General features: G+C 45.8%; 2 protein-coding genes and 5 non-coding genes across 8 annotated transcripts; 1 reads left to right on the top strand and 6 right to left on the bottom strand.

Moving 5' to 3' along the window:
• Nucleotides 1-1355: 1355 nt before the first annotated feature.
• Nucleotides 1356-7192, top strand: LOC135806532 (B9 domain-containing protein 2-like). Of its 2 annotated transcripts, XM_065320725.1 has the most exons (5): nucleotides 1363-1780; nucleotides 3324-3357; nucleotides 3693-3782; nucleotides 5107-5205; nucleotides 5827-7192. In XM_065320725.1, the coding sequence occupies exons 1-5, from the start codon at nucleotides 1631-1633 to the stop codon at nucleotides 5982-5984; spliced, it is 531 nt and encodes a 176-aa protein (XP_065176797.1). In that variant the 5' UTR covers nucleotides 1363-1630; the 3' UTR covers nucleotides 5985-7192. The 2 variants fall into 2 exon arrangements, with proteins under 2 accessions (XP_065176798.1, XP_065176797.1); XM_065320726.1 differs by lacking the exon at nucleotides 3693-3782 and having other exon boundaries at nucleotides 1356-1780.
• Nucleotides 2011-2082, bottom strand: Trnad-guc (transfer RNA aspartic acid (anticodon GUC)). The gene has a single exon. It is a non-coding gene; the product is annotated as a tRNA-Asp (tRNA).
• Nucleotides 2296-2367, bottom strand: Trnad-guc (transfer RNA aspartic acid (anticodon GUC)). Its single transcript has one exon. It is a non-coding gene; the product is annotated as a tRNA-Asp (tRNA).
• Nucleotides 2581-2652, bottom strand: Trnad-guc (transfer RNA aspartic acid (anticodon GUC)). Its single transcript has one exon. It is a non-coding gene; the product is annotated as a tRNA-Asp (tRNA).
• Nucleotides 2866-2937, bottom strand: Trnad-guc (transfer RNA aspartic acid (anticodon GUC)). The gene has a single exon. It is a non-coding gene; the product is annotated as a tRNA-Asp (tRNA).
• Trnad-guc (transfer RNA aspartic acid (anticodon GUC)) lies at nucleotides 3151-3222 on the bottom strand. Its single transcript has one exon. It is a non-coding gene; the product is annotated as a tRNA-Asp (tRNA).
• Nucleotides 6308-12849, bottom strand: LOC135806531 (NFU1 iron-sulfur cluster scaffold homolog, mitochondrial-like). Its single transcript, XM_065320724.1, has 9 exons — nucleotides 12518-12849; nucleotides 11842-11980; nucleotides 10690-10756; nucleotides 10225-10354; nucleotides 9508-9562; nucleotides 8386-8425; nucleotides 7848-7883; nucleotides 7373-7471; nucleotides 6308-6892 (listed from the first exon to the last, which is right to left on the bottom strand). Exons 1-9 carry the CDS (start codon nucleotides 12705-12707, stop codon nucleotides 6788-6790), a joined length of 861 nt encoding a protein of 286 aa, XP_065176796.1. The 5' UTR covers nucleotides 12708-12849; the 3' UTR covers nucleotides 6308-6787.
• Nucleotides 12850-12917: the final 68 nt, after the last annotated feature.

The raw sequence follows: 12917 nt of genomic DNA, 5'->3' as shown, positions 1-12917 counted from the left end.
AGTTTTATTACTACATTGCCACATTCGGCAAACCTGTTGCTGCTGTAACTAGTAATTTTCGAGATTTCTGTTCTGTACCCGCCAGTGAGATACCCTCACCTGTATACATGTACCGCACACCGACTCCTTAGTTGTTAGTCATACAATGTATTTACAAGCACAGGTGTTCACACGCTGTGCAGGACGTGGAGCACTGCAGTCCTTCCTCGGGCCCAGTACAGAGCCTGTTATGTGACATGACTTGTTTGGCTGTGTTGCGTAAATATACAATGTACCGGGGTGTGCGCAGCTGTGGTCACTAGATGACCTAGTACAGTACCTAGACAGTAACTAAGAAGACTAGACGCACAAAGGTTACAATGATGAAGCCAACATAGACTAATATTACAATCACAGATCAAAAGTAAGATTTCAAGGAATGGGGAAGTCGTTGGGACTGTGACGGCTGGCTGCACTCCACCTGATAAAATGCCTGAGTGTAATATTTTTCTCATGACTTGCAGACGATCCCGCAGTGCCACTTCACTTCAGCTGACCGGCAGAAGGCACAACAGAGCTCCCGCCCTGTTCACGGACGGTTTACTCTTCAGTCAAGACGCAGTAGATCTACACTGCGGACGATCCGAGCCGAGTAGATCTACATCAGTAGACAGTACATGACTTGTAGTTGTACGAGTACTTGACCAGACTGCTTCTGATTGCCAGTGGCTGGTCTGTTCACACATTCACAATCGTCGCCCAGCAAAGCATCGTTTCATGGTTTCCAGGGAGATGATTACCGGGGAAGCATCTCGACTATGCTGCAAAAACTATGATTCTGACATGTCACATGACAATCGACATGGCAACAGCGAATCCTAGCGCGACTTGCCGTGCTTTGAATCAGCCACTGAAGACCTGTGAGCGCTTGCAGGTCTCCGATTTTCCAATCGGAGCACGCCTAGGCGTGCTCCGATTCAGCCATCAGAGGCCGCTTTTTTTTTTTTTTTTTTTTTTTAGGCGGGAGTTTTTTAGGCGGGAGTGGAGCGCCGGTATGAAAGACTAAGACTAATCTCTGTGTTGTGACTGTGTACATTAGTCATTATGTAACATGTCTGAAGTACTAAACTGGCGACTAGTTGTGTTCCTTGTCTGGTCTAGTGTGCGTGCCTTGAGTAGGTACTAGGTATGTGTGAAGTACTACATGTAGTAGTACTAGTACTAGTAGTACGAAGTAGTTCGTGCAATGCATGTCAGAAATGGTATCAAAGCATTCGTACTCGGACTCAAGTGCTAGAATCGGAGCCCTCCGCGCTAGCGCGCGTCGGGCTCCGATTCCGCACTTTCGTCCTCGTACTCATGCTCGATTCCATACATCAGTATGATTGTGATTTTGTGTACGAGTGTGTGAAGCGCTAGCGCTAGCGGCGTACGAGTAGCGCGCGAGTGTCTCAAACATTAGCGATTTTGCGCGAAGGAGAAGAAACTGGCGAATAGTCCCTAAATCCAATGTTTGCGTAGCCAATTAGACTCGCCGGAGCGCTGCCGAGTTAGTTGGCTACAGGCTCATGGTCAGTGCCTGACATTGCCTAGATAGACTCAATAAGTGAACTGGTCACGGTGTGGAGTAGTTACACGACACTGCAGTTGAATGGCGGAAGTACATGTGATTGGCGAGCTTGTCGGTGCTACGGGCTTCTCGGCGTCAGGCCTGTTCTGCAAATGGACGGTTAGTCATGGTAGCTCATGGAGGTTACTCGAAGGCTGTGCTGAAGGGCAAACTCAGGTTGATGCACCACAGGTCAGTGTAATTGTATCCCGGGCTGCATGGTCTCAGTTGAAGTAAAGTTACTGTACTTCACTCTTCAGTAACAACAGTTTTACTGTTGTTGACACTGTGGAATAGCCCATCATGAATATGTTATGACATATTAATTAAAGGAAGCTGGGACTTCAATGGGCATTGCAAAATAATTGCAAGCAAAAATGTGAAAGGTCGTGTTCATCGAAAAATTGAGGAAAAGAAATGTCCTCCCCGGCCGGGAATCGAACCCGGGTCTTCCGCGTGACAGGCGGAGATACTTACCACTATACTACCGAGGATTGACTGGAAGGATGGGTTGAAGCAATTGAATTGATGTGTGCCACGGCAGACATGGTTCACCCCTGAAGAACTGCGTTTTGTTCTACCTGGTTTCCCACACATGAATATGCTATGGCATAAGGAAGCTGGGACTTCAATGGGCGTTGCAAAATAATTGCAAGCAAAAATGTTTAAAGGCCATGTTCATCAAAAAATTGAGGAAAAGAAATGTCCTCCCCGGCCGGGAATCGAACCCGGGTCTTCCGCGTGACAGGCGGAGATACTTACCACTATACTACCGAGGATTGACTGGAAGGATGGGTTGAAGCAATTGAATTGATGTGTGCCACGGCAGACACGGTTCACCCCTGAAGAACTGCGTTTTGTTCTACCTGTTTTCCCACACATGAATATGCTATGGCATAAGGAAGCTGGGACTTCAATGGGCGTTGCAAAATAATTGCAAGCAAAAATGTTTAAAGGCCATGTTCATCAAAAAATTGAGGAAAAGAAATGTCCTCCCCGGCCGGGAATCGAACCCGGGTCTTCCGCGTGACAGGCGGAGATACTTACCACTATACTACCGAGGATTGACTGGAAGGATGGGTTGAAGCAATTGAATTGATGTGTGCCACGGCAGACACGGTTCACCCCTGAAGAACTGCGTTTAGTTCTACCTGGTTTCCCACACATGAATATGCTATGGCATAAGGAAGCTGGGACTTCAATGGGCATTGCAAAATAATTGCAAGCAAAAATGTTTAAAGGCCATGTTCATCAAAAAATTGAGGAAAAGAAATGTCCTCCCCGGCCGGGAATCGAACCCGGGTCTTCCGCGTGACAGGCGGAGATACTTACCACTATACTACCGAGGATTGACTGGAAGGATGGGTTGAAGCAATTGAATTGATGTGTGCCACGGCAGACACGGTTCACCCCTGAAGAACTGCGTTCTGTTCTACCTGGTTTCCCACACATGAATATGCTATGGCATAAGGAAGCTGGGACTTCAATGGGCATTGCAAAATAATTGCAAGCAAAAATGTTTAAAGGCCATGTTCATCAAAAAATTGAGGAAAAGAAATGTCCTCCCCGGCCGGGAATCGAACCCGGGTCTTCCGCGTGACAGGCGGAGATACTTACCACTATACTACCGAGGATTGACTGAAAGGATGGATTGAAGAAATTGTATTGATGTGTGCCACGGCAGACACGGTTCACCCCTGAAGAACTGCGTTTTGTTCTACCTGGTTTCCCACAGGACACGTCATGCTTCTATTGGAGTCACCCTCTCGGTACGTATTGAGTACCCTCTCGGTACGTATTGAGTACCCTCTCGGTACGTATTGAGTACCCTCTCGGTACGTATTGAGTACATGTACCCTCTCGGTACGTATTGAGTACCCTCTCGGTACGTATTGAGTACCCTCTCGGTACGTATTGAGTAACCAGCGGCAATGCAATCTGCAGTGCCGCTGCATACATGTACATGACACGTGCTGCTGTGTTGAATGTGGACTAAGCAGATCCAGTAAACAACCACTGTGGTACAATGATGCGGAGAGCGGTGGGTAGAGCCATGTCGCTGTTTACAACTTTCTGAGTTTGTCTTGTGTGCGCGTCGCTGTAGACTTGCACTTTGCCTGCAAGGCAATCCAAGGTTGGCCAAAGATTCAGGTAGAGGTCTGGAGTCAAGGACTATTCGGCCAATGTGAACTTAGTGAGTATTGCTATTGGCAATCACTATACCCACCATACGCACATACACACCATACACAGTGTACAGTCAGACCTCGCATAACCGCACACATCCGTTTCACACAAAAAAATCCGGATAGGCGAGGGAACTGGATAATCGAACAACCATGTACATACTGTATATATGCATGACATACATGTATGCTTAAAAATCGGTAATCAACAATTTTCGTCCGGATGGCGAGGGATCCGGATAAAAGAGGACCGGATAAACGAGGTCTGACTGTACTTCAAAAAGTACTTCAAGTAATTGTATAAAGGACCTGGCTGAGTGTTGGTGACTGACTTACTGAAATAGATAATATGAGTTGGTTGCAGGTGGAGTCTGCGCACCCTGGACAGGCGCGTGCGCCGGTGCCCTTCAAGGGGGGTTTCCGGGGGACCTCCCCCGGAAAAAAAATTCAAAAAATGAAGCAAAATCCTGCATTTTGAGGGAAAAAGGGGGTTCCGGGCACCCAGGAACCCATACGGGGCACAGGCCTGCTGGACAAACATCACTACATGGCAAATAATGGTGATCACACCGGTTTACATGTATGTACACGTACAAGGAACTCGCTATGTTATCGATAGCAAGGGTAGTTTTTTAAACTTTGTTGTTTTACTTCGCAAAATCCAAACGGGAATTTCTTCCCAATAACAAGGTAGCGGCAAAGAGGGAAGAAAAAAAGTGTATGCACTGGAAATGATAGTCAGCTGGAGATCAATAGTATGGATCCATAGTCAAACATGGCGTTAGCTACTGTTCCAGGTACTTCGAAGTATTTAGCAAGGAATACAACAGGCACAGTCAATGACCAATTGTGTAAGGTACTGCTGCAGCTTTGAAGGTCTCCAGCGTCGTGCTGGAGCGGACGTCTTTAGGTAACCTGTTCCATTTACCTGTAGCGTTGAAGGCATACCTCGACTTGGCAGCGTTTGTATTTGCAACTGGAAGACTGAGTCGGTCCTGCTGCTGAAGGCGGGTTTCTCTGGTCATTTGCGGAGTCAGTATTTGCGTGATGGACTGCGATGTCTCACTGTATATACAGAAGCCTTGCTTGGTAGTTTAATATGTTTTTCGATTTTGACAGCATGTTACACTGTGTAGGCTCTTCACAAGAGCTAAGGTGTTCTGGTGGAAGTGCTCTGACACCCGGAAAACTCCCATAGTAAAGGGAGGGGGGGGGGGGGAGGGCAGCTTAGCACACCAGATGTATCGTCCACACTTCAAGTAAATCTACAAGTATGTAACCGCAGGAATATGAACGAGAAAGCCACATCTTCTTTCATGCTTTGCTGTGCAGGTGGCTATGGCTTCTGTCATCTACCTACTACGCCAGGCTCACATCAATTACAGTGTGTCACATGGAAGCCAAGAGGCACAGCAAGAGATCAGCTTAGCAGTAAGTGACCACCACAGGAAGTAGCTGCATGTGGAAACATGTACATGTAATTGTTGAAGTATTCAACGTTTTTTTTAGTACTCTGTGTTTTTGGCAGGTTCCAGTCGATGAAAATACTATTCCTTTTCACCAGCCACTGCGATATGATGCATTGTGCTGATCTTGAGGATATACAAGTACTACGAAATATCGTTTCTGTCATGTGTACTCGGCAGTTAGACCTGAACAGGTCTAACTTACTTATGGCTACTTGCAATGTGCTAGTGCTGCACCAGCGTGTTGCATTGTTAGTGTCTTTGAATAGTATGCGTATGATCAAGAGTTTGTTCACCTATATTTTTCCCTTTTTTCGTTTTTGGTTTTGCTTTCTTTCTCTTTTTCTCCCCTTCTCTTCTGGTATCATGTCTAACATTGGGTGTGGCCCAAGCGAAGGCTAGGCTAACGCCGATGCCAACGCGAAAGGGCTGATGATGATGATGATGATGATTATGTACTCGGCAGTACAGAATTATATCAATTACTTGCTTCGCAGAAGGATGTGATCAGGTTTTGAACTCATGAACTTTCTTTCGAAGTTCTAAGATGGGCATTGCCGTGTGCTCATGTGCATTTCTATTGCAGGTTTCTTCTTGGGAGGCGCTGCTCAGTTGAAAGATGAGGGTACAGTGGTAAACGCAGCACAGCGGTGTCAGCTACATACGGTATCCAGCGGCACGGTGCAAATCAATGTCTCCGTGCTGTTGCGCAACTTTGACAAGTTTGGTGTTGAAGTACAGTAGCAAAGTCCGGTTATCGCAGTACAACCAGGCGGGGATCCTTGCTGATCGTTGAGAAACACGCAGAGCCAGAACAGCCCTTCGGAGAGCGCACCGGGCAAAACAACGGCGAAGCTACCTCGGCATTGATCAGAAATCATAAATGCTATTGGCGTGCCTAAGCTCGAATGTCAAGTACATGCAACTACTTTACACAGTATGTCACTGTCTGACAGTAACTCATTCATTGAGTTACAGGCGAAGGAGTGATTGCCAAGCTCCAGTGAGTAATCTCCCATTTCACACATCAGATCTTCACCATCCCAGCAACACAGCAGCAGTATTGATGAGTTTTGAAGCATCGTAATCAGGGTGAGTTACAGATGGGCACATTTGAGTTTCGTACAGATCTGACGTGCGGACAAAACTGTTGAATGCACATGTCATTGCTTTACATGGCCCAGCTATCCAGCAGCAGCAGCAGCAGCAGCAGCAGCAGCAGCAGCAGCAGCAGCAGCAGCAGCAGCAGCAGCCATTGCTAGATAAAAGCAGCAAACACGATCACGTGCTGCTAGTTGTGCAATATTGTTCCACAAAGAAAGGCATCCGAAATAACAAACTTGACTTCTCACTTCGCAGTGCCGTCAGTGTGCTTATGGAGAAACTTATTGCTTCTCTGATCATTCCAGCGGAGCTGTACACAATATTTGTAGGCTGTAGCAGCTACATATAGGTACATGCTATATATAGGCGCACATTGCCTTACATAGAAACTCTAACTTCAAAAATGCTCTGAATGAAAGTTATTCTGCAAATACAAGGAAGACCTAAGTGTTCTCCTTATTGTCATGCGATTTCTGCCTTAGCTCCTCCAGTTTCTTCTCCATCTTCTGATATTCTTGATCGTTGACTTCATCCACCTCTGTCGTTACCTACAGTAGCACAGATATGCAAACAACACGCGTACTTATGAATTACAGAGAAAGCAGCATGCAATGTGCGGCCCTCCGGAAATACTGATATCTTTCTCAAGACTATATTTGCCCGTCTTTCACTCCCCTCCTCCCCCATTGAGACGAACATACAGTGTACACAACTTTATGGAGGGATCACTTTTTAAGAAATGAAGCAATACAGTCATGAGGCAAAACATATGTGTCAATAATGTTTCTCAAATCTATACAATTGAAGTTCTGGTGATTTCGTAAACTAACGTGCCAACAGCAACTCAATGTTTGTTGCACAGTGTAGGCTTCATGGTGCTAGGGCCAAGCAGCCTCTCCACTGCACTACGTACAGATCAACTACGCACTTGCACAGTGCATGCCTGTATGAAGAGATCAACCTGTGTTCGCCAAGCAACATGAACACTATACACAACAGACAGGGAACAACACACCAGTGACACTGACCTCTTCCACGGACTCTACCTCTGGTACATAGAACTGTAACATATTCTGAATGCCGTGCTTGAGTGTGGCTGTAGAACTGGGGCAGTTGGAACAGGAGCCCTGTGTACGACAATACCATAACGCATGAGCATACAGTGTCAGTCACACACAGGAATGAATTCTACCTGAACAGGAATGAATTCTACCCGAACAGGAATGAATTCTACCCTAACAGGAATGACGTCTACCCAAACAGGAATGAATTTTATCCAAACAGGAATGAATTCTACTTCAATCAGTCAGTACTTTCCAAGGTACACAATGCATATATGCCAATGCAGATAATGAAAAGAGAAGCAGCTCTGCCAAACAGTAGCAAACGATGGCTGTATAGTACACTCAGTGTGAGAGTGCATGTGCGCATACACTCACGCGCGCACACACACACACACACACACACACACACACACATATGTGTGTGTTCCCGTACGCGTACCTGCATTCTTAGCTGCACCACACCACCCGTGAATGCCTGGCAAAGACAGAGCAGAACAGACCAACAAAGCACTAATCAGTCACTGTCACTACACCAGTGGAGACATCAATAAAATAAAATAAACAGATCAGTTGGCGAGACTTTGAAGCAAACTATCACTATTCAAGTATTCGCTATGTAGCAACAAGGCATAAGCATAGGAGGGAACCACTGTGTTGAGCTAATTGCGGCAGTCTGCAACTGACTTCTAAAGAACTGTTATTCTAAAATTCATTACTTCAGTTGAAGACTAGTAGATGAAAAAAGGAGCATGCAGCCGCTTTTCAGAGTATCAAAAGCCGCAAGTACTACATCCACTACACATTCCTGGATTAGAACTGCTATGCATTGAAATCGTTGAGTGTTGAGGGATATAATAGGTCTAAAGAGGATTTTGCTGCTACAGATGGATATCTCGTAGTCTCGATGGCAGAACACCTATAACTTTCTTGTCAAGTTTTTGAAGCAGAAGGGAGAAAAAGACGTGATCAAAACTCACAACAAATTCTATGTCCCCTCCATCCTCTTGTACTGTTGGTCTAAACAGAAAAGAAACACATAGCATACGCCATGTCAACAACAATTACATTATCAATAACAGTAACAAATACTTCCATTATGGACACATCCGCCCAGCTGTACCGGTACATGTACGTAGTGTGATGATCGATGCCAAGAGTAGATAAACAAGAGTGTGCAACTCGCGGATGGGTTGGCCCACGGCGGGATTTTTTGTTGACGTAATCTTTTCGACGACGCACGCGCTGCGAGCCTTTTGGAGAGTTTTCCCTCGTGCACTTGGCTGGGCTTTACACTACAAGGTCGGTGCCCAGCACGTGCTCTCACACTGCTCTGCGGCAAAATCCGCGTTTCTCTGAAAAAAGGTGACGTTAACAAAAAATTCCGCCGTGGGCGCCGGGTATCTGCAGATTGTGCAGGAGAGATCCGGAGTTGCACACTCTTGTTTATCTACTCTTGTCGATGCACACTACTAGTATGCCACACAGACTATGGCATCTATCGTTGTCTCAGCCTGTGACCTCGGTGTAGCCCCTGGAGAGCACCAACCCCGCAGCCTCGGCTTAGAGCCTGGAGAGCACCAACCCCGCAGCCTCGGCTTAGAGCCTGGAGAGCACCAACCCCGCAGCATCGGCTTAGAGCCTGGAGAGCACTTCTGTATGTGTAGCCGCCCGTCAGTCGCAGAAAAATCCATTCAATGAACAAGCTGAATGTTTAAAATTCTTGTATTGTGTGAATTTTTCTTCGTTGTGATGAAGGTCCACACAGGAAAGTCCAACCCATGCAGTCTGTACTGATGAGCCATTGCTATTAGACGCTACAGGAGACAAAGGGCCCGGCCCGGCAGTGAATCTGATAATGATTGCTACATGATAGAGAAAAGAAGGAAACACTGGTGCATATAAAAGCTCATCTTCTTGGATTTGGTTAACAACGCCAAGGTCAGTGTCGAGGACAATTGACTGGCGGGCTAGGTTCAGACTGATGCTTACTCGATTTCACTTTACATGCCGTTATGCAATACTCCAGTCAATCACAAGCTGGCTGCAGGGCAATACCGGCTCTAGCACAGCACAACATGCACTGCAGCATTATTATGTACCTGATGCGGGTGTCGAGCAATTCCAAGATCATTTGCACTGTTTCAGTGTCGTCACCTATAGTAAGCACAAAACACACAAAACACACACACACGTATCAGGGATGAATTTATCCTGTATCGCATCGCAGTTTGCGATGCTAAATCGATCTACTGCTACTCAAAATCACCGTGATTCGCAGAAAACTGCGATACATACAGACTATCCATGCCTATCCTGCACTGTCAAGTAGCATGCATACAGTGCAGTGTATGTGGTGCAGGCACTCTCAATCTGCGTGCGCATGGATGACTCAGTCGGGTTTTTTTGCAAATGGGCTTTCAGCATCACTCTCAAGAAGGACAATGTGGTAAACATCCAACCTTCAAAGAAAAATTCTAATCAAAATCAAAGACTGTTACATAATTGTGATGTTGTATAGCAGAAACTGCTATGCGAAAATATGACAATAAATCACACACACACACACACATCCCAGAACGAGCAGCAGCAACACCACCAGCAGCAACAGCAACAACATCGTCATGTCAAAAATACTAGCCCATTGTGTGACATCACATACTAGCAGTTAGCAGTGGTGACCTAGATCAACAATTCTTTCAGTTTTCAGTTTAATTGTAGGCCTCAAGTGCTGTCACATCAATGTGCCTGTTTGGCAGCACTACAAAATGAAATATGGTTATCCAAGACACCAATAACAGGATGGCGAAGGGATTTACCATAATCAGCTTCAGCAGCTGAGCCAGAAAAGGCATTTTCTGACACAACGGGCAGACCGGACGCAAAGAAATCCATAACGGTGGCGAAAACATGCGGCTTAATTAGCGTCCATTCCAGGTCTTCGGTTGTCTGTGGATACACATAAACACACGCAGACATGTACACACATGTGCACGTGTATGTACCCATTAGTCACAACGACCCACACAGCTGGCTATACATGATGTGCTTCAAGCACAAGTGCACATAAATATACACCTCGTAAATCTACAGCAACAGCCCTATGGGTCCTCAGGGAGATCAAGACTGACAGACACAGTAAGTCTTGTGCAGTGAATGTCATGGCAAGTACACTGTACTACACAATACCCCAATCAATGTCACGTGTTGTGAACCATGCAAGGATGCAGCTCAGCTTAGTCTGGTTTGTATGGCAGAGGCACTGGGTTCACATGCACACGCACCCTGGTGATTGTCAAGAAGTCTGGGCCTAGAAATACACTCTTCACACCTTCAATTTTGAACAACATCCTGCAGGAAAACACAGAACCAAAACTGCTACGTCATACCGGTACTGCTAGGTGAGGGTATGGAGTCCAACAACACATGAAGTCCAACAACACCTGAAGTCCTCCAACACATTGGCAACTACAGTTGTGGCCAAAGAAATCCGACCCATGTGCTGACAGCAGCGCCAAGGCTAATGGGGGCCCCCCGGGTGGGTGTTTAGACTGTGAATGATGTAATTAAAACGGAAACGCAATGCTACTTTTGACTTGCGAGTCGGATTTCTTTGGCCACGACTGTAGCTAGTGCTGGCATCATGATACCATTTCCCCGGCAGTATTGTGTGTATTTTATTTATTTATTTTATTTTTATTCTACTAGGGAATTCCCAACAGGCATCATCGCCTTTTACAGGGAACCCTAGTGTATGAACTGATGGTTTATGTACCGGTATACTAGTACCTGAATGTACTCAATTGCCATTTGAGGCCAACTCAAAGTAAGAAGCCAAGTCTTGTCTAGCACACTGTCACTGGTTGCATGCAGAGCAGCAGGATGAACCAGTGCTCTGCTTTTAAACATACCATAATATTTGTTTTGTTATTGTATACTCTGTTGTCTTCTCCCCTTCTGACGAGTAGGTTGTGCACTTAGTCAAAAAAATAAAAAACCATCAGGTCTTGTATAAAAGCCTGTCTCTTATAGAAGCCTGTTTCGAATACAAGCCTTATTTTTCAAGATACACTGTGGGCACATACGCCTGGTTTAGTGTTGACACACATAGAAATACCTGGTTTGAATAGAAGCCTGATGTGAACAGAAGCCTAGCCCTGACATCGGCTTCTACAGGAATATGCCTGTCTCTAATATGCGACATTACGGTAGGTGATCTGCGAGCTCCAATCCCTACCAGTCAGCGGTGTCACGTGTGAAATCCATCCGCTACCCTCAGCCTACAGTAATCATATGCTAGGCTTGTGCGACAGTCGACAGAACGAGAATGTAGGCATTTTCGCGAACACTGTGCCCTTGAATGTCGTCCAAGATTTGCCAAGATTCGTTCAGAATTTCAAAGTATTTCCACTGCAGCAAGACAAACTGCAGCTTACTTTGCAAGCGTAGACGCACCAGCAGCTTCAATGTTGGGACAGTCGAGCGTTCTCATTTCTCCCAGCACATCCTGTCCCGGCAGGAACTTGAGACTGTTTGGGTTGGGAGTATCCTGCGTCTGGATGAACATGCTACGGCCTTCACCCAAAAACAAAGAGAAAGCCAGACCCACACACACACACACACACACACAAAGAATAATTATTTGCGCATAGAACTGTTGAGCTAAGATGTTGCGACATCGGCGGTAATTAGTGAAGAAAGTGTCTGCTCCATACGTCGGCAATGTTGATAGAAATTAAAGTGGATGCGGCTATACGGCACGAAACATACATTTACAATGTACTCCTACAGTGGCTAAGAGTCAATGAGGGGAGGTACTGATGACGGGAGGTACCTACTGATCCTCTGCAACATCCTGCAGAAGCACAGTTTTGCCTTTCACCGGTCCATGACAGCTCAGTATCTATGATACTCAATACCTCATTACTTGTAGTATGATGGTGAAAGAGTACGATCCCTCCTAGAACTACATTAAAAATGAAACCAACCACAGTCCGCTCATTTACAAACACAAAGGTGCAGGCAGCAGTAGCTTCAATTAGTCAACTATAATTTTCCAATTTATCTAGGGGAAAGGAGACCAGTTTACTACTGTTTGGGTAGTAGACTTACGGAACTGTTGGGAAATCGGTGTATCAACACTCATTCGGTGTCCATGACCAACAGGGGATCGCGATAGCACTGAGAACCATCTCTTCCCAGAAAGACTGTCGTTTTTTCCTCGTCCTGAGACTGATTTACTGGAAATTACACAAGGACGTGTGAATCGTCCAGCGCATCCACGACATAGGCGAAGAGCCATGACTTCCCACAGTGTAATCACGTCAAAGCAGTAGCTATTTCAATGCTTCGGATCCCCAACAACAATACTAGTAATCAATGAGAAATGCAGAAGCTGTTTTGTTTCTTATTTTTGGAATTTCAAACTGTTCATATCCTCCATGAAGCATCGATGCGCGATGATGCATCAGGCTGTCACTGTCAGTGTGTCCTGGTAAGTTGTCATCTTACG

Source organism: Sycon ciliatum, chromosome 1 (assembly GCF_964019385.1).
Source record: "Sycon ciliatum chromosome 1, ocSycCili1.1, whole genome shotgun sequence".
NCBI lineage: Eukaryota > Metazoa > Porifera > Calcarea > Leucosolenida > Sycettidae > Sycon > Sycon ciliatum.
The sequence above is the reverse complement of the archived record's forward strand: the minus strand, read 5'-3'. Positions and strand labels throughout refer to the sequence as shown.

Coding starts and splice junctions, on each gene's coding strand:
- LOC135806532 (XM_065320725.1), top strand. CDS start 1,631: ATGGCGGAAGTACATGTGATTGGCGAGCTTGTCGGTGCTACGGGCTTC. Junction 1,781..3,323: donor CTCAGGTTGATGCACCACAG/GTCAGTGTAATT, acceptor GGTTTCCCACAG/GACACGTCATGCTTCTATTG. Junction 3,358..3,692: donor CTATTGGAGTCACCCTCTCG/GTACGTATTGAG, acceptor GCGTCGCTGTAG/ACTTGCACTTTGCCTGCAAG.
- LOC135806531 (XM_065320724.1), bottom strand. CDS start 12,707: ATGGCTCTTCGCCTATGTCGTGGATGCGCTGGACGATTCACACGTCCT. Junction 10,757..11,841: donor GGTGCGTCTACGCTTGCAAA/GTAAGCTGCAGT, acceptor GTTTTCCTGCAG/GATGTTGTTCAAAATTGAAG. Junction 9,563..10,224: donor AGCTGCTGAAGCTGATTATG/GTAAATCCCTTC, acceptor TGCTTACTATAG/GTGACGACACTGAAACAGTG.